The sequence below is a fragment of the Cherax quadricarinatus genome, chromosome 8 (assembly GCF_038502225.1).
Source record: "Cherax quadricarinatus isolate ZL_2023a chromosome 8, ASM3850222v1, whole genome shotgun sequence".
In the NCBI taxonomy this organism is placed as follows: domain Eukaryota; kingdom Metazoa; phylum Arthropoda; class Malacostraca; order Decapoda; family Parastacidae; genus Cherax; species Cherax quadricarinatus.
Window position 1 is genome coordinate 10,073,539 of NC_091299.1, and position 21,758 is coordinate 10,095,296.

Genomic DNA, 21,758 nt, shown 5'->3' on the forward strand with positions numbered 1-21,758 from the left:
TCCTGCCGAGTTCGGCTGTGCTTATGCCACTATCATATTTTTGAAGTATTTCATTTTTCAATTCTACAGTGTTCCTCACTTTACCAAAGGACTGGCACTAGGAGCTTTTCTTAAGGGCCATGGTGGCTTATTTAGCAGTCATGCACACCAAACGTGCCGAAAACAATGGATTATTACGAAATGTTTCATATGACCTGGCAGGATACGTTCAGTCACTGAGAAACAACGCGACACTGCCTGAGAATACGTGTGGGAGGTGGCTTTGTCTGCGCACTGGGCACTGGACAGATTCTGTAACATCGACAAAAATGGAGGAAATCTACGAAAACGGAACCAAAGTAGTATTGACAAAAAAAAGGCAACAAATGGAATTCAGTGAAAAGGGAGGGTCCGCTGTATTTGAGAGTTGACTTGTCAGTGGATGGGTTTTTGAAGGATGAGGTTAAGCATAGAATTGATGAATGAAAAAAGGCGAGTGGTGCGTTGAGGTATCTGTAGAGACAACTTTATCCATATATGAAAGTATACATGTAGTGGTACCAACACTTTTATGGGTGTGAAACATGGGTTGTAAATGCTACAGCGAGGAGGTGGCTGGAGACAGTGGAAATGTCGTGCCTAAGGGCAGTGTGTGTGGTGTAAATATTATGCAGAGAATTTGTAGTGTGGAGATTAGGAGGTGTACAATTACTAAAAGTATAAGTCAGTGGGCTGAAGAGGGACTGTTGAGGTGGTTTGGTCAGTTAGAGAGAATGGAACAAAGTAGAATGACTTGGAGAGCATACAAATCTATTGGGAAAGGAACGCAGAGTAGGGGTCATCCATGAAAAGGTTGGAGGGAGGGGGTAAAGGAAGTTTTGTGAGCGAGGGGCTTGGACTTCCAGCAAGCATGTGTGAGCATGTTTAGATAGGAGTGAGTGGAGACGAATGGTTTCTGGGACCTGATGAGCTGTTGGAATGTGTGCAGGGTAATATTTTGTGAAGGAATTCAGGGAAACCGGTTAGCCAAACTTGAGTCATGGAAATGGGAAGTACAATGCCAGCACTTTAACCCTTAAACTGTCCAAACGTAGATCTATGTTCACTTGCATGGCGCTCTGAATATTTTGAAAAATTAAAAATCATTTTTTTTCTTTTAAAATGAGGAGTACATTTTTCTACATGTTACAGGATTAAAAAAAAAAAATTCGGGTCAGTACTTACCGAGATATAAAACCGTGAAATTGGCTCTGGATGCTCACCTGACGGCAACATTGACTCCTGAGAAAGACAGATATAGATAGACAGAGATATAGATAGACAGAGATATAGATAGACAGAGATATAGACAGAGATATAGATAGACAGATATAGACAGATATAGACAGAGATATAGATAGACAGAGATATAGGTAGACAGAGATATAGGTAGACAGAGATATAGGTAGACAGAGATATAGGTAGACAGAGATATAGGTAGACAGAGATATAGGTAGACAGAGATATAGGTAGACAGAGATATAGGTAGACAGAGATATAGGTAGACAGAGATATAGGTAGACAGAGATATAGGTAGACAGAGATATAGGTAGACAGAGATATAGGTAGAGAGGTAGATAGGTAGAGAGATAGAGATATAGACAGACAGCCAAAGCAAGCCAGCCGGCCAGCCTGCCGAATACATAAGAACACAAGAAGGAACACTGCAACAGGCCTACTGGCCCATGCAAGGCAGGTCCATATCACCCCCCCCCCCCCCAGCCTAGACCAATGACCCACCTTGTCAGGTCACATCCATTGAAGGAAGGAGCATGACATCAGACCTAGTAGCACAAGCTAATCAGGTCCAACTCACACCCATCCACACTCACTCGTGTATTTATCTAACATATTTTTACTTTCCTCTTAAAAAGGGAGTGTTATTGCGACATGGCATCAATGCATAACTGGTGTTTGCCACGCTATTTGCTCTAGCTGGTGCTCGGTTGAGTTGGTGTTCCCACAAAGTACTAAGTGATCCCAGATTTTTTTAATAGTGCACACACTGAGTGCACAGACCCATTCTTTCATGTCTAGGCAACTCAAGCCTATTGTGCCAAATTTGAAGGAATAAAAAATAAAATGTTGATCTACGTTTGGAGCACTACGCATGCAAACGTAGATCTACGTTTGGACAGTTTAAGGGTTAAAGGAGGGATTAAGGATATTGGCAGGGACATCTAAACTGTCATGTGTGAGTGCCTCTGCAAAGACAGTGATTATATATGAGTGATGGTGAAAGTGTTAAGAAAAATGCAACTTAGTTTGATATCTTCACCTTCCACTTGTTTTGTCCAGCTGTTTCAACATAACTCAATGCTAGTTGTTTTCAGAGGCTACATTTAGGTCATTATTCCCCCTCCCCCCCCAAAAAAAAAGTGAAACTTGAAAGTTTTAATTATCTTAATGTGTGACAAGAAACTTCATGATCAATAAGATTCAATATAGTGCTAGAATAAACTAACATCACACTTTTTTAAGAGTCACATTATTATTTGTACTGTATTATTATTTGGAGATGTACAGACCAAGTGTTTACACTGAAGTACACAAATGAACAATGCATGGATAAAGGTAAGAAACTTATCATTGTTTTTATAGTTAGAAAAGGCATAATAGAGTATGGCAGATAGGCATAGGTAGTAGGTTACTTGAAGCAATAATGAGCATGTATGTGGATAGTGAGGTGCAGCTTGGGTATGTAGGAGAAAGGGAGATTACTTTCCAGTAAAAGTAGACCTTAGACAGGGATGTTTGATGCCACCATGGTTTTTGAACACACACACACACATGTACACACACACCGAGCAGAGGCGCTATGTGTACCCCTAACAACAATATTCAATACATCTATCGAAACAGGGAGATTGCCTGAGGCATGGAAGACAGCAAATGTAGTCCCAATCTTTAAAAAAGGAGACAGACATGAAGCATTAAACTACAGACCAGTGTCACTGACATGTATAGTATGCAAAATCATGGAGAAGATTATCAGGAGAAGAGTGGTGGAACACCTAGAAAGGAATGATCTCATCAACAGCAGCCAGCATGGTTTCAGGGACGGGAAATCCTGTGTCACAAACCTACTGGAGTTCTATGACATGGTGACAGCAGTAAGACAAGAGAGAGAGGGGTGGGTGGATTGCATTTTCTTGGACTGCAAGAAGGCGTTTGACACAGTTCCACACAAGAGATTGGTGCAAAAACTGGAGGACCAAGCAGGGATAACAGGGAAGGCACTACAATGGATCAGGGAATACTTGTCAGGAAGACAGCAGCGAGTCATGGTACGTGGCGAGGTGTCAGAGTGGGCACCTGTGACCAGCGGGGTCCCGCAGGGGTCAGTCCTAGGACCAGTGCTGTTTCTGGTATTTGTGAACGACATGACGGAAGGAATAGACTCTGAGGTGTCCCTGTTTGCAGATGACGTGAAGTTGATGAGAAGAATACACTCGATCGAAGACCAGGCAGAACTACAAAGGGATCTGGACAGGCTGCAGAACTGGTCCAGCAATTGGCTCCTGGAGTTCAATCCCACCAAGTGCAAAGTCATGAAGATTGGGGAAGGGCAAAGAAGGCCGCAGACGGAGTACAGTCTAGGGGGTCAGAGACTACAAACCTCACTCAAGGAAAAAGATCTTGGGGTGAGTATAACACCAGGCACATCTCCTGAAGCGCACATCAACCAAATAACTGCTGCAGCATATGGGCGCCTAGCAAACCTCAGAACAGCATTCCGACATCTTAATAAGGAATCGTTCAGGACCCTGTACACCGTATACGTTAGGCCCATATTGGAGTATGCGGCACCAGTTTGGAACCCACACCTAGCCAAGCACGTAAAGAAACTAGAGAAAGTGCAAAGGTTTGCAACAAGACTAGTCCCAGAGCTAAGAGGTATGTCCTACGAGGAGAGGTTAAGGGAAATCAACCTGACGACACTGGAGGACAGGAGAGATAGGGGGGACATGATAACGACATACAAAATACTGAGAGGAATTGACAAGGTGGACAAAAACAGGATGTTCCAGAGATTGGACACAGTAACAAGGGGACACAGTTGGAAGCTAAAGACACAGATGAATCACAGGGATGTTAGGAAGTATTTCTTCAGCCACAGAGTAGTCAGTAAGTGGAATAGTTTGGGAAGCGATGTAGTGGAGGCAGGATCCATACATAGCTTTAAGCAGAGGTACGATAAAGCTCACGGCTCAGGGAGAGTGACCTAGTAGCGATCAGTGAAGAGGCGGGGCCAGGAGCTCGGACTCGACCCCCGCAACCTCAACTAGGTGAGTACAACTAGGTGAGTACGTACACACACACATACACACACACGTACACACACACGTACACACACACGTACACACACGTACACACACACGTACACACACGTACACACACACACGTACACACACACACGTACACACACACACGTACACACACGTACACACACGTACACACACATACACACGTACACACACACGTACACACACACACGTACACACACACACGTACACACACACACGTACACACACACACGTACACACACGTACACACACACGTACACACACACGTACACACACACATACACACACACACGTACACACATACACACATCCCTTGAAACTGGGCAACTACCTGAGAAATGGAAGACAGCTAATGTAGTCCCCATATTTAAGAAAGGAAACAGAAACGAGGCACTAAACTACAGACCTGTGTCTCTGACATGTATCGTGTGCAAAGTCATGGAGAAGATTATCAGGAGGAGAGTGGTCGAACACCTGGAAAGGAACAAGATTATAAATGAAAACCAGCATGGGTTCATGGAAGGCAAATCTTGTATCACAAACCTCCTGGAGTTTTATGACAAGGTAACAGAAGTAAGACACGAGAGAGAGGGTTGGGTAGATTGCGTTTTCCTAGACTGCAGGAAGGCCTTTGACACAGTTCCCCACAAGAGATTAGTGCAGAAGCTGGAGGATCAGGCACACGTAAAAGGAAGGGCACTGCAATGGATAAGGGAATACCTGACAGGGAGGCAGCAACGAGTCATGGTACGTGAAGAGGTATCACAGTGGGCGCCTGTTACGAGCGGGGTCCCACAGGGGTCAGTTCTAGGACCAGTGCTATTTTTGATATATGTGAACGACATGATGGAAGGAATAGACTCTGAAGTGTCCCTGTTCGCAGATGACGTGAAGTTGATGAGAAGAATTAAATCGGACGAGGATGAGGCAGGACTGCAAAGAGACCTGGAGAGGCTTTACATGTGGTCCAGTAACTGGCTTCTCGAATTCAATCCAGCCAAATGCAAAGTCATGAAGATTGGGGAGGGGCATAGAAGACCGCAGACAGAGTATAGGCTAGGTGGACAAAGACTACAGACCTCACTCAGGGAGAAAGACCTTGGGGTGACCATAACACCGAGCACATCACCGGAGGCACACATCAACCAAATAACCGCTGCAGCATATGGGCGCCTGGCAAACCTGAGAATAGCGTTCCGATACCTTAATAAGGAATCGTTCAAGACACTGTACACTGTGTATGTTAGGCCCATACTGGAGTATGCAGCACCAGTCTGGAACCCACACCTGGTCAAGCACGTCAAGAAGTTAGAGAAAGTACAAAGGTTTGCAACAAGGCTAGTCCCAGAGCTCAAGGGAATGTCGTACGAGGAAAGGTTAAGGGAAATCGGACTGACGACACTGGAGGACAGAAGGGTCAGGGGAGACATGATAACGACATACAAGATACTGCGGGGAATAGACAAGGTGGACAGAGATAGGATGTTCCAGAGAGGGGACACAGGGACAAGGGGTCACAACTGGAAGCTGAAGACTCATACGAGTCACAGGGACGTTAGGAAGTATTTCTTCAGTCATAGAGTTGTCAGCAAGTGGAATAGCCTAGCAAGTGAAGTAGTGGAGGCAGGAACCATACATAGTTTTAAGAAGAGGTATGACAAAGCTCAGGAAGCAGAGAGAGAGAGGATCCAGTAGCGATCAGTGAAGAGGCGGGGCCAGGAGCTGAGTCTCGACCCCTGCAACCACAATTAGGTGAGTACAATTAGGTGAGTACACGTACACACACGTACACACACACACATACACACACACACGTACACACACTCGTACACACACAACCTACACACACGTACACACACGTACACACACGTACACACGTACACACACACGTACACACACACACGTACACACACACGTACACACACACGTACACACACACGTACACACACACACGTACACACACACACGTACACACACACGTACACACACACGTACACACACACGTACACACACACGTACACACACACGTACACACACACGTACACACACACATGTACACACGTACAGACACACACACACGTACACACATACGTACACACACACTCACACAAGCAAGGTAGTGGAGGCAGGAACTATACATAGCTTTAAGATGAGGTATAATAAAGCTCATGGAGCAGGGAGAGAGAGGACCTAGTAGCACTCAGTGAAGAAGCAGGGCCAGGAGCTGAATATCAGCCCCTGCAACCACAATTAGGTGAGTACACACACACACACACACGCGTACATACGTACATGTGTGTTAGGGAGAGGTGTGGAATTGAAGGATAGTGAATCTGGTATGAGAGGGAGTTATTACACTTTTGGGGGGGAGGGAGGGGGACTCTGAAGAGAAGTTGCATATGTTGGCATATAAATTTGGAAGGGTATGTGTAAAAGGAAATTTAAAATGAACATAGAAAGGAATAATTTGACGAGTGTATCAAAAAATATAGGCAATGATAGATGGGAGTATGGAGGAGGTAAATGTGGTCAAATACTTGGAAGTGGACTTCTCATCACATGGTTTCTGAGAGACGAGGTGAACCATAGAATTATTATATAGTGCATTATTATACATGTATTATTATTTTACGTATTATGTTATTATACTATTATTGTTATACGTATTTTTTTTTTTTTCAACAAGTCGGCCATCTCCCACCGAGGCAGGGTGACCCAAAAAAGAAAGAAAATCCCCAAAAAGAAAATACTTTCATCATCATTCAACACTTTCACCACACTCACACATTATCACTGCTTTTGCAGAGGTGCTCAGAATACAACAGCTTAGAAGCATATACGTATAAAGATACACAACATATCCCTCCAAACTGCCAATATCCCAAACCCCTCCTTTAAAGTGCAGGCATTGTACTTCCCATTTCCAGGACTCAAGTCCGACTATATGAACATAACCGGTTTCCCTGAATCCCTTCACTAAATATTACCCTGCTCACACTCCAACAGATCGTCAGGTCCCAAGTATCATTCGCCTCCATTCACTCCTATCTAACACGCTCATGCACGATTGCTGGAAGTCCAAGCCACTAGCCCACAAAACCTCCTTTACCCCCTCTTTCCAACCCTTTCGAGGACGACCCCTACCCCTCCTTCCTTCCCCTATAGATTTATATGCTTTCCATGTCATTCTACTTTGATCCATTCTCTCTAAATGACCAAACCACCTCAACAACCCCTCTTCTGCCCTCTGACTAATGCTTTTATTAACTCCACACCTTCTCCTAATTTCCACACTCCGAATTTTCTGCATAATATTTACACCACACATTGCCCTTAGACAGGACATCTCCACTGCCTCCAACCATCTCCTCACTGCTGCATTTACCACCCAAGCTTCACATCCATATAAGAGTGTTGGTACTACTATACTTTCATACATTCCCTTCTTTGCCTCCATAGATAACGTTTTTTGACTCCACATATACCTCAACGCACCACTCACCTTTTTTCCCTCATCAATTCTATGATTAACCTCATCCTTCATAAATCCATCCGCCGACACGTCAACTCCCAAGTATCTGAAAACATTCACTTCTTCCATACTACTCCTCCCCAATTTGATATCCAATTTTTCTTTATCTAAATCATTTGATACCCTCATCACCTTACTCTTTTCTATGTTCACTTTCAACTTTCTACCTTTACACACATTCTCAAACTCATCCACTAACCTTTGCAATTTTTCTTTAGAATCTCCCATAAGCACAGTATCATCAGCAAAAAAGTAACTGTGTCAATTCCCATTTTGAATTTGATTCCCCATAATTTAATCCCACCCCTCTCCCAAACACCCTAGCATTTACTTCTTTTACAACCCCATCTATAAATATATTAAACAACCATGGTGACATTACACATCCCTGTCTAAGACCTACTTTTACAGGAGAGTAGTCTCCCTCTCTTCTACACACCCTAACCTGAGCCTCACTATCCTCATAAAAGCTCTTTACAGCATTTAGTAACTTACCACCTATTCCATATACTTGCAACATCTGCCACATTGCTCCTCTATCCACTCTATCATATGCCTTTTCTAAATCCATAAATGCAATAAAAACTTCCCTACCTTTATCTAAATACTGTTCACATATATGCTTCAATGTAAACACTTGATCTACACATCCCCTACCCACTCTGAAGCCTCCCTGCTCATCCGCAATCCTACATTCTGTCTTACCTCTAATTCTTTCAATTATAACCCTTCCATATACTTTTCCTGGTATTCCTCTATAATTTTTACAATTTTTTTTTCCCCTTTCCCTTTATATAAAGGGACTATACATGCTCTCCGCCAATCCCTAGGTACCTTCCCCACTTTCATACATTTATTAAACAAAAGTACCAACCACTCCAACACTATATCCCCCCCTGCTTTTAACATTTCTGTCATGATCCCATTAGTTCCAGCTGCTTTACCCCCTTTCATTCTACGTAATGCCTCACGTACCTCCACCACACTTACATTCTGCTCTTCTTCACTCCTAAAAGATGGTATACCTCCCTAGCCAGTGCATGAAATTACCGCCTCCTTTTCTTCCTCAACATTTAAAAGTTCCTCAAAATATTCTCGCCATCTACCTAATACCTCCCTCTCCCCATCTACTAACTCCCCTACTCTGTTTTTAACTGACAAATCCATACCTTCCCTAGGCTTTCTTAACTTGTTTAACTCCAAAATTTTTTCTTATTTTCATTAAAATTTCTTGACAGTGCCTCTCCCACTCTATCATCTGCTCTCCTTTTGTACTCTCTCACCACTCTCTTCACCTTTCTTTTACTCTCCATATACTCTGCTCTTCTTATAACACTTCTGCTTTGTAAAAACCTCTCATAAGCTACCTTTTTCTCTTTTATCACACCCTTTACTTCATCATTCCACCAATCACTCCTCTTTCCTCCTGCCCCCACCCTCCTATAACCACAAACTTCTGCCCCACATTCTAATACTGCATTTTTAAAACTATTCCAACCCTCTTCAACCCCCCCACTACTCATCTTTGCACTAGCCCACCTTTCTGCCAATAGTCGCTTATATCTCGCCCGAACTTCCTCCTCCCTTAGTTTATACACTTTCACCTCCCTCTTACTTGTTGTTGCCACCTTCCTCTTTTCCCATCTACCTCTTACTCTAACTGTAGCTACAACTAAATAATGATCCGATATATCAGTTGCCCCTCTATAAACATGTACATCCTGGAGCCTACCCATCAACCTTTTATCCACCAATACATAATCTAACAAACTACTTTCATTACGTGCTACACCATACCTTGTATATTTATTTATCCTCTTTTTCATAAAATATGTATTACTTATTACCAAATTTCTTTCTACACATAGCTCAATCCTTACACATTACCCCTGGCATCCCAAATTTACCTACTACTCCCTCTATAACATTTTTACCCACTTTAGCATTGAAATCCCCAACCACCATTACTCTCACACTTGATTCAAAACTCCCCACGCATTCACTCAACATTTCTCAGAATCTCTCTCTCTCTCCTCTACACTTCTCTCTTCTCCAGGTGCATACACGCTTACTATAACCCACTTTTCACATCCAATCTTTATTTTACTCCACATAATCCTTGAATTTATACATTTGTAGTCCCTCTTTTCCTGCCATAGCTTATCCTTCAACATTATTGCTACTCCTTCTTTAGCTCTAACTCTATTTGAAACCCCTGACCTAATCCCATTTATTCCTCTCCATTGAAACTCTCCCACCCCCTTCAGCTTTGTTTCACTTAAAGCCAGGACATCCAGTTTCTTCTCATTCATAACATCCACAATCATCTCTTTCTTATCATTTGCACAACATCCACGCAGATTCAGACTTCCCACTTTGACAATTTTCTTCTTCTTATTCTTTTTAGTAATCTTTACAGGAAAAGGGGTTACTAGCCCATTGTTCCCGGCATTTTAGTTGACTTTTACAACACGCATGGCTTACGGAGGAAAGATTCTTATTCCACTTCCCCATGGATATAAAAGGAAAAGTAATAAGACCAAGAACTATTAAGATAAAATCAAAATTGATTATTATTATTATTATTATTATTATTACAGTATAAATAATTTTTAATTTTTATTCACACAAGAAATGGAAGATTTACTGTATTATTGTTTTTCGCAATTAATCCATTCCAGGAAGTGTGACTACAGTGGACCCCTGGTTCACGATATTAATCCGTTCCTGAGAGCTCATCGTAAACCAAAATTATCGGAAAGCAAATCAATTTTCCCCATAAGAAATAATGGAAATCAAATTAATCCGTGCAAGACCCCCAAAAGTATGAAAAAAAAACTTTTACCACATGAAATATTAAGTTTAATGCAATAGAATAATTACAATAACAATAATAACAATAGAATAATCACAATAGAATAATTGACACTTACCTTTAATGAAGATCTGTTGATGATTGATGAGATGGGAAGAGGGGAGAGTGTCGAAGTTTTTAATGTTTAGAAGGGGAATCCCCCTCCATTAGGACTTGAGGTAGCAAGTCCTTTTCCGGGGTTACTTCCCTTCTTCTTTTAACCCTTTGACTGTTTCCGACGTATAAATACGTCTTACGAGCCAATGTTTCTGACGTATTTATACGCACAAATTCTAGCGGCTCCAAATCAAGCGCCAAAGGCCTGGTAGGCCTACACGAGAGAGAATGGGTCTCAGTGGTCGGTGTGCACCCTGTGAAAAAAAATCTGGGACCCAGCGGTGCATTGTGGGAATGCCATGTTGTTAGTCCATTTTCACCATGCCTCTCGGTAAGAAGTTCCTCACTCCTCGGCGGATTGGAGGTCTTTTGTTACCAAGTGATAGCTCTAATAGCGATGAAAATGTCAGTGACAGTGAATTCCAGGGTTTTGAAGTGAGTGTTACTGGAAAAAGTGCCCAGGATAATGTAATTAGTGATGAAAATCCAGATGACCCACAACCTTCCACCTCTGGTGCTGTGCCGGCTTGTTCACGTTCACGTTCACCTGTACCAGGACGAAAGAGGAAACTATTTGGTCGTGTACAACACCCAGATGATAGCAGTGATAGTGATAGTGATTTTAAGGTCATTGAAAGCAGTTTAGTGACAGTGAGAATGAATATTCCCCAGTGAAGCGGCAGTATGTACGACGTAGCATGCGGTCTGGTAGTGTTTCATATGTTGTTCCAAGGGGAAGGAGAAACTCTGGGAGCACATCCCGTGGCTCTACACCACGACCTGTTAGTGAAGATGACGATTTTGTAACGATGGGTATGAATGGTGACAGTGAGGGAGGAGGCAGTGGTGGTGATAGTGAGGGTGGCACGGCCCATGTGGCACCATCAGCGGGCCACGCTACTACCCACGCTGCTGACGCAGCACAACAACCAGCCTCACCCTACCCCACACTCCCACAACCTGCACCACCACAACCTGCACAACCACAACCACGGTACAATATCCAGACCCCACCATCAGACCGCATCTGGGATTGGCAGGATGGTGACGAGTTTGTTCCCAGTCCCCATGACTTTGATGAAACACAAAGTGGAATAAAGCCATCTTGTCCACTTGGGAACAATGCCAGTGAACTGGACTGCTTTGAGTTATTCTTTGATGAACCCCTGGTGGACATCATTGTCAGGGAAACACACATACTGTGATTACACCATGGCAAATACAATTCTCTCACCAAAATCACGGCTACACAAGTGGAAGGAGACAACTGTGGCAGAGATGTACCTGTTTTTTACCACAATAATGCTTATGCCACATGTGTATAAGCACACTGTCACCACATACTGGGCAACAGAACGCCTGATTTCAACTCCAGGTTTTAGTGACATTATAGGTGTCAATCGTTTCCTGATACTGTTACGTATGTTACACTTTTCAGACAAAACCAGGCCTGACAGAACCGACAGGTTATATAAGATCAGAAATGTGTTTATGTACCTGAAACAAAAGTGCTGCATGTATTTTTATCCCTTCAGGAAGCTTGTTATTGATGAGTCCTTGATTTTATTCAAAGGAAGACTCTCATTCAAGCAATATATACCAAGCAAGAGGAAACGCTTTGGTATAAAGCTATTTGTACTGTGTGATTGCAGGAGTGGTCTAGTTTTGGATATCATTGTGTACACTGGCAGTAATACTTTGAGAGATACCATGAAGTTATTGGGTATCTCTGGTGATGTGGTTCGAACAATGATGGAACCATATCTTGGTAAGGGGCATATGTTATTTACTGATAACTGGTACACAAGCCCCTTACTCAGTGATTTCTTGTGAGTGAACTTGACAGACGTGTGTGGCACAGTGCGTGGTAATCGTAAACATATGCCAAGGTTCAACGCTGGCACTCGCAGAGGTGAGGTGCAAGCCTTTGCTGCCAATGACATCATGGCATTTCGGTGGCATGACAAACGTGATGTCACATTGTTGACATCAGTTCACACAAACGAAATGGTACCCAGTGGCAGGGACAACAGAGAGACCAATGAACCCATTCTAAAGCCTGCAGCTGTCATGGACTACAACCTCAATATGCGCTTAGTGGACAAATGTGACATGCAGATTGGGTTTGCAGACTGTACGCAAGAGTTATAAGTGGTATATAAAACTTTTTTTCCATCTTGTTGATATCTCTATGCTAAATGCTTATAACATATACAAGTTGAAGACCAACAAAACACCAAAATATGGTGAATTTTGCCTGTCAGTAATCAGACAAATAATTGCAAAGTACCAAGGAGCAACTCCTGCAATAGACCAGCGCCCCCAGACGTCATCTCGTTTGAGGCCTGGTGATCACTACCCCATACAACTGCCTCCTACTACTGCCAAGAAAAATGCTCAGAAGAGGTGTTATGTATGTATGCATACCACAAAACACCCACAAACACGCAGAGACACTCGTTTTATGTGTGAGGAGTGTGAAGTGCCCCTCTGCATATACCCATATTTCAAAGAGTTCCACAAGCTGCAGCAGTTCTAGGAACGTGTTTAGTGACTGTACATATGTATATATATTATGGAACAATAGTAATAAACATTGTTTTGTATTGTTTGTTTGTGTAAACAAAGTGTATACACAAACTAATAGTGATAAAGTTTGTTCTGTTATTGTGTTGTAAACAATGAGTGTATATTTGAAGAATGCACCTTACATTGGTCTCACAGGCCACATAAGTTACCTGGAACAGAAAAATATTGAAAAATGCAAGAAACCTTTGAATTAGAGTAAATAAAAGAATACCGGGTGGGCGGCAGTCACCGCTGTTACCGTACGCACGTCACTTTCTGCAAACTTTGCGGCTCTATATCTCGGTAAGTACTGATGGCAAAAAAATTTTTTTAGGCTTAAAACACTACTAAAAATATTCCTAACATTTTCATAAGAAAAAATATTTTTTTTTCGAATATTTGGCGACATAGAATGACAGTTTCAGAGAGGGGCCTGAAGCAGTCAAAGGGTTAATGCCACTAGGACCAGCTTGAGAGTCACTGGACTTCTGTCGCACAACATATCTGTCCATAGAGGCCTGTACCTCTCGTTCCTTTATGACTTTCCTAAAGTGGTTCACAACATTGTCAGTGTACAGGTTGCCAACACGGCTTGCAGTAGCTGTGTCAGGGTGATTTTCTTCAAGCCACTTTGCACACATTTCCTTAATTTCAATGGTCATTAGCACGTTTGGTCTCAATGGGTTGGCACTAGAAGCTTTCTTGGGGCCCATGGTGACTTATTTTGCAGAAACAAGCACCAAAAACAGTCATAATATGGATAATATGGAATGTACCGAATGTATCCTTAGATGCACGCACACTGGCTGGCTTGTAAACACTGGCACACACGGGGCAGTTCAGGCCACACGTGGACACGTCTTGTACGAATCGTATCACATACCGGGTTTTGTAACGGGAACCGAGGCAAATTTTTTGTGATATAATGCTTCGGATACCGGATTTATCGGATACCAATGGCTTCGCGAACTGGGGGTCCACTGTATTTTCGAAATTGACGATTTTCGAAACCATTTTCCCCTTAAGAAATAATGTAAATACAGTTAATCCGTTCCTGACACCCAGAAGTATTAAAACAAAAAATTTTTTTACATGGAATATAGACATAGTACATACACAGTACAATGGGACATGATGAATGAAACATTAACAGCATAACACTTACCTTTATTGGCGATTCTTCTTAGTGTATGGAAGACTGGAGGAGGAGAGAGATTGGATTATTTACTGTTTGGAAGGGGAATCCCCTTCCATCAACACCTCAGGTACCAAGTCCTTTTCTGGGGTTACTTCTCTTCTCTGTTTCTTAATGCCACTAGGACCAGCTTGAGTCACTGGAGCCCTGTCTCACAAAAAAATTGTCCAGAGAGCTCTGTTTCTGGCATCTCTTTTAAACTTCCCTAAAATGGGCCGAGACTTTGTCACTGTACAAGTTGCCGATATGGCATGCAACAGCCTTGTCGGGGTGATGTTTCTCCATAAATCTTTCCATCCTACCCCACATTTCAAAAATCTCTTTAGTTTCTGAAGAAGGCAACTTCTTCCATCTCTCTTCCTCCTCCTCTGCAGCAGTGTTCTGAGCTGCGGTCTGTTGCTGTTCCAGCTGAAGCTCTTGCAGCTCCTCAGTGGTTAGCTCTTCACTGTGGTCCTCCACCAACTCTTCCACATCCTCCAAACTCACATCCAACCCCATGGAACTCCCCAATACCACAATAGATTCCACAACTGCCATAGGCTCGTCAGGGTCAGCCCCAAACCCTTCAAAATCTCTCTTGTGGATGCAATCTGGCCACAATTTTCTCCAAGCAGAGTTCAAAGTCCTGGCAGTCACTCCCTCCCAAGCCTTACCTATAAGGCTTATGCAATGGAGGATACTGAAGTGATCTTTCCAAAACTGGCACTAGCAGCTTTCTTTGGAGCCATGGTAGCTTATTTAGCAGTTGGCAGCACTAAAATGAATGGAATATTATAAAATATTTAGTATGAACAAGTGAGAGGACCGTCACTCACAGGTAAACAATGCCACACTGGCTGGGAAGGGGGTGCGAGGCGGCTAGGAGCCGTGAGTACGCGTCTGGGACGAATGACTATTTGCGAGTCAAACGATGATTCACGAGTCAATGTTTTGATGAAAATAACGTTATGATTTTCGAAAATTATGACTTTCAAGCCTTACAATTATCAAGGGTCCACTGTAATTGTAACAATAATGTCAACCCATTTATGACTGCATACTGGAATGGACAGTGATGTCATTTGTTTACTCTTGAACATCACCAAAGAATCGAACATTTCTGCTACTTTGAGCTCAATTTCAAGGTACTTTTCATCGTGAAACCAATCAAAATCATATCTATTTCAGTTATGTATCTTCCATTCTATCAAATGAGATAAAAAAAAATGAGAATACAACCATAAAACCATACAAAAAACTGCTAAGGGGCGGCTAATGGCTGAGGAGTGGACTCCGTTATTTATGGTCCAATTTCTTTCATTTTTGGTGTACATTAAGAAGCATCTTTCCATAATACATAGCCCATGTTTCAATAAGATAGTCCAACAAACAACTGAGATCCAATTCCCTAGATCAAGAGCAAGAGCCCCTCACCAGCATCAAGGAACCTCCCTTGAGGCTTGCTCGCATCTGGAATTTTCACTCTGATCTGGAAGCAAAAATTCAACTGAGCAACTGCTCATATCTGGGAAAAAACGCGTGGATGCACTCGTAAGTAGAGGTTCCACTGTATACCAGTAATGTTATAAATGGTGCAAACATGACATTAAAACAATATCAAGGATGGCTGACATAAATCCACTACCAGCATATTATGCTCCTCACTTAGCGATGAATTTGTTTACCGACGTGGTCTTAGGAACGAAACTCTGTTGTAAAGTGAGGAGAGCTGTATTATGAATATGATACACTACATCGTGTTTTTTGGAAATCTCGTATTACAGTGCTTCAGGGAAATCTTAACAAACGATTATTTAAGTGGGATTCGTTATTTATTAAAATTAGTGGTAATGTACAAAAAATTTAGCTTGATACTAAATATGAAAGGGAAAGGACTCTTTTTGTAGTTATATTACAAAAGAAGTTTTTTGCAAAATGTAAAATTACTGAGGGTGTGTAATTTGGGAAAACTAATGCTGCAAACTTGATTTTAAAAAATATAATAATTTGTTGTACTGTACCTGTCATACTCTGCATCCTATTTCTACTTCACAACTTTTGCTTACTACTGAGATGCCAGTTACATCTTCATTAATTTCTTTAGTCTTGGTGAAAGCCAGGGAAACTATTTTAATTTATTCCTAATATGAGATGTATTTGGGAAAATGTCCAGCATTGTTGGTTGGTATTTGATTGTTCAACAGTAAAGTTTGTAAAGAATTATACTGTATCATTAATAGCTGTAATATCTTCGTCTCCTTGCTTTCAGTGTGGGGAAAAAAAGGTAGCATGCCAGTTAAATGGCATGTAATATTTTATGAAATTTACACATGGTTTTTTCTCATGTTTGTGTGGTAGCCATTGGAGTCTTCTTGTAAGTGTCCCTTTATTCACTAGTTTAGTACTGCCCAATGTAGACACCACCACCACCACCACCTGATGTACATTTACTTGTGGTATGCTTGTCTATAGTGCTTGGGGCTTTACTGTGTCTTGCAGATTGTTGTCATGGTAGCGTGTACGTACTTCGTGGGTTGCCTCCCTGAAAGCAAAATGAAGAAGAGACTGAACAGCTGTGTATCAGTTTTCTGCTTTGACTTTCTCAGTGGGGCACTCTCTCTGGTGTGTACTTATCACAACAAAGAAAATATTCCCCGGCGAGGTATCTGTGTAGCCAACCACACTACGCCCATTGATGTATTGGTGTTGGCTTGTGATAATACATATGATATGGTATGTCAGTTGTTTCATGTGTTTTCTCTCTTATAGCTCAAGTTTTTCAATAGGCCTCTTTGTTGAGTATTTAAAGTACAGTAATGAGCATTGTTTGTGAATGTTCTGGTTTATTATTGTTAACATATGTGCAGTGCTTCATAGTATTTAGCTTAGTCAAAAAGTTGTACAGTAGAACCCCATATCCAATGAGTCGGTATTCATTGTTTCAGTTATCCATGGTTTACTGTGGCCCAAAAATATCTCTTAATTTTGCATAATACTGGCCCCAAATCACAGAGTAGAGAAGCTGGCAGTTCTTCAAAGCCTAAGAGAAGCCATGAAGTGCTTCTCATCAGTGAAAGTGATAATTCTCAACATATTGTGCATAATTTATCAATTGAACTTCATAATAGGTATGTTTTGGACTTGCATGTAGGGTTTGCTACTATCCACGATTTCGGTATCCATAGCAGGTCCTTGGAATGTATACCCCGCGGATACTGGGGTCCTACTGTATAAACATTATAAAAAAGTAGTGTGTAGATGTTTGGAAGGTCATCTGAATTGTGATGTCAGCACACTTCTGGTAACACAGGGATTGAGTGAATGACAGTGAATGTATTTCTTCCCTTGGGTCACCCTGCTTTGGAGGGAGATGACTATTTAGGTTAAAAAGAAAAATGTATGTGCAAGAGCCAAAGTGCTCTTTTTCAGAAATAGATGCATGCTTATTGTTTGTTTAATACTAAGTTTTCCTCTCTCCTCTCTCATCCAAGTAGAATCACCCACAGAAGAAAAACACATTAGTCATTTGTTCTTTGGATGTCTTTCCAGTAACACAGACAACACAATTCCAGTGATCACCTGATATGCAGACTCTTCACTTATCCTTCTTTGTACAGTCATTGTAAAAAAAAAAAAAAGTAAACATACCAAGGGCAGGGATTGAACTTGTGGTAAGTGAGTGATAAAACTCCAGGCCAGCGCGTAAACCACTGGGCCAGTTGGCTACGATAAGATTCATACAATTAGGTACATTTCTATACACCATAGAGAGGCTAGCACAGGCCCCACTGTAACCACAAATGCAAGTTTTTACAGATGAATCTCCTGCTAGCATGGCCATGATGAACTCTAGCTCTCAACCCCTCAAAGCTGTTGTCATGACTCACGAAATCGTAATAACACGATTGCAGACAAACCATACCATTACCATGTCATTACAATTTCGTGAGTCATGACGACGGCTTTGAGGGGACTAGAGCTAGAGTTCATCACGACTATGCTGGGGAGATTCATCTGTAAAATCTTGCATTTGTGGTCACAGTGGGGCCTGTGCTAGCCTCTCCATGGTGTATAGAAATATACCTAGTTGGATGAATCTTATTGTAGCCAGCAGGCCTAGTGGCTTACACGCTGGCCTGGAGTTTCATGACTCAATCCCCATGAGTTCAGTCCCCGCCCATGGTATGGTTTGTTTGCAATTGTCATTGCAATTTTGAGAGTTAGTCACTGTACTCTTTTCTTACAGAATTCAAGTCTGGCTACTCAAGTTTCCTTAAATCCCCTCATTCTATTTTCCCACCAGCATTCTGTAGATATGTCATTTTACATACACTACAGCAAAGTTATTTATTTATTGTAAATATCTTCATGTAAGTAGGGTTGTGAAGTTAGTTCAGAACTATTCAGTGCTGCCATGCGACTCTCATTGTTAACACTAACACTTCTACGGTATGTACTGGATATGTGACTGCACCTGAAGAGATACAAGTTGAAAGGTGCAAGGTTGCCTATGTTAATCTGATTGCTGAGAGATGTAATTTGATACATTTACTCTAAAAATAAGAAAATAATAGAGGAGCACTGTCATAGGTCTACTGGCTATGTTAATCAAGCTCTGTGTTTACCTATTTCTACTCATGCATTTGTCTAGTCAATTACTGGACCTTTTTTTTTATATTATTATTATTATTATTAGTTATTATTATTATTATTATTATTATTATTATTATTATTATTTGCCCTGATGGCTTTTTCTTTGTCAGTGGTTGACTTGCATGGTGGGCAAAGGCCTAAACCAGAATTTACGTGAGAGAAAATAGAGGTTGACTTGTATGCCAGTATTTATGACAACATGGATGGTAGGAAGGGTAGGGGATGTCCCACAAAGTGTTGTAGGGAATAGGGAAGGGCTGGAGTGTTAAGGCTGGAGTATGCAGCAGGTATGAGTAAACATGGCAGATCAAAGTAAGTGGAGAAAAAGTTTTTTTTTGGGGATTTGGCATGCTGTTGAAAAGTGAGCAGAGTACCATTTAAGATGATACATGGGGGGGAAAATCAGTTAGCCTGACTTTTTTGGAGGTGGGAAGTATAGTGACCACATTTGAAAGGATGGGCAAGATTGTTGCAGCTCGCATAATTATTTAAATTGTAAGTCTGCACACTTCTGACAAGACAGTTGTTAATTTCATCTTGTCGGTATTGTATACCATTCTTCTACAAGACAGTTGTTGAATGAATGAAAATTGTTTGCTTCTTTGGGTTGCCCTACTATGGTAACAAATATTGTGGAAACAAAATGATAAATTAAGAAATTTTTGATCCAGGATATTTATACTATATTAACAGATATTGCGTAAATAATTTTTAAGAGTTTTCTAGCTGAAATTGGATAATTACCTTCTATAAATTCTTGATTAGCTGGGCTGTAGTGGTGGTATGGGCATGTGGGTTACTATCATAAACAGCCAGGTTAACTAGGAAGTCAACAAAGCCTGGCTTGAGGCCAGTCTGTGAGGGCACAACTCTTGAAAATGGTCACAGGGATCTCACAGGTAAAAACTATAATAAGAATTGTGTGGGAGAGTAGAAAACTTTTTCCCTTTTTATATAGTAACTTGAAATTTCAGATAGAATTTACAGAAAATCTACTTTGTGTTGTTAGCTTGTGTCTGTATTTGGCATAATTAACTTATATGAGGGTGCAACATAGCATGTACAGTGATAATACAAACATATATGGAAATGAATCGAATGAATGTTCTTGGCCATTTCTCACCTGTAACACAGATTATTTCCCCATGTTTGTAATGCTAAGTTTACCAACCAATTTTGCTGACATTTTCTTATATTAGGGTGTTTAAAAGTAACCTTGAGTGCATTTTGAATCCTGTGTGAACAGTAGTTTAGACAGGTTGCTTTTTTCTTTAATTTTTGTTTCCAAAAGTATATTTTCATTACTTTTGCATGTTAAGCTTGAAGCAAACACCAATGCTTGCAGCCCAGTCCTCTTAGATCTCTTTACACACATGCATGTATGTGCACACCAGCAGAATAAAACAATGTGAAAGTTAAGACACATGTGCAACATCTGGTTATCTTTATTGTACACGTTTCGCCATCTAGTGGCTTTATCAATACAGATTCTAGGACATAATTAGAAGACAGTACATAGAACTATATACAAAAGATGAGGTAATCAGTCCCTCAGCCTTGGTGTCAGTGTTCACAGCATCATGGTGGAGGAGAATCTGGAGCAAAGGCAAGAAGACTGGCGGTTATATAGGCGTCAGTGGATAAGGACGTGTAGCAGACGAGGGCATAGTCACTGGTAGACTGGATTCCCCAGTGGAAGTAGGTCCTTCCCAAAGGGATGGGTTAGTTGTAGCAGCCGTGAAGGTCTAGTAGATGTTCTCTGAACCAAGATACCATGATGTTGCAGCATCTGACAAGTATTGGTAAAGCCACTGGATGGCAAAACGTCTACAATAAAGATATCCAGATGTTGCAGATGTGTCTTAACTTTGACATTGTCGGTATTTTATACCTTTCTTGCACAGAATAAAACAAATTGGTCATTTAGAAAGAACTTCCCTGGAAAGATATCTTGACTAATTTTTTTTAATACACTGGACATCACCCACTGTCTTGCCAGAAGGGAACCAATATCCTAATATTTTCTCTTATGCATTTACTGCTGTTTTTTTTTTTTTTTATTTTAAAATTGTGTAAAAAATTTGTTGTACCAAAACATTGACAGCTTGCCTAACGTTGCTTTAATAAGCGCAATTTAACCTTGTCTACATAACATAGTTTAGCTTAAATTTGATGGCGAGTCAAATTTAAACTAAATTTGAGCCATTAAGAAAACACATTCACCATTTATTCAATTACCATATTTCCAGAAATATGCTGACATCACTCTCAGGTTACCCTCTGTCTGCACAGTCCCTCATGCCTCCTTCAGAGGGTGGGCACAGCCTTTTCCACCTCCAGGACTCAGATATAGCTATGTGATTTCCCTGAACCCCTACATAAAGGTTACCTTGCTCACATTCACAGAATGTCCTATAAAAAAAACTCGTCTTAAGTCACTATCTAATATGCTCACACAAACCTGCTGGATACTCAAACCCTTAAAACTCAAATCCTCTTCTTATCCCTTCCCTCTAACCATTCCTTGGAAGATCC

General features: G+C 41.3%; 1 protein-coding gene across 5 annotated transcripts in view; it reads left to right on the forward strand.

The window, feature by feature from the left end:
- Gpat4 (Glycerol-3-phosphate acyltransferase 4) overlaps positions 1-21,758 on the forward strand; it is a 188,395-nt gene that overhangs the window by 147,020 nt on the left and 19,617 nt on the right. For 4 of the 5 annotated variants that reach the window (XM_070082848.1, XM_070082851.1, XM_070082849.1 and 1 more), the window contains one exon: positions 17,070-17,303. The exons of the other annotated variant lie outside the window; for it this stretch is intronic. In XM_070082848.1, coding sequence (XP_069938949.1) covers positions 17,070-17,303 — 234 coding nt within the window. The remainder of the gene's footprint in view (positions 1-17,069; positions 17,304-21,758) is intronic. 5 annotated transcript variants of the gene reach the window in all.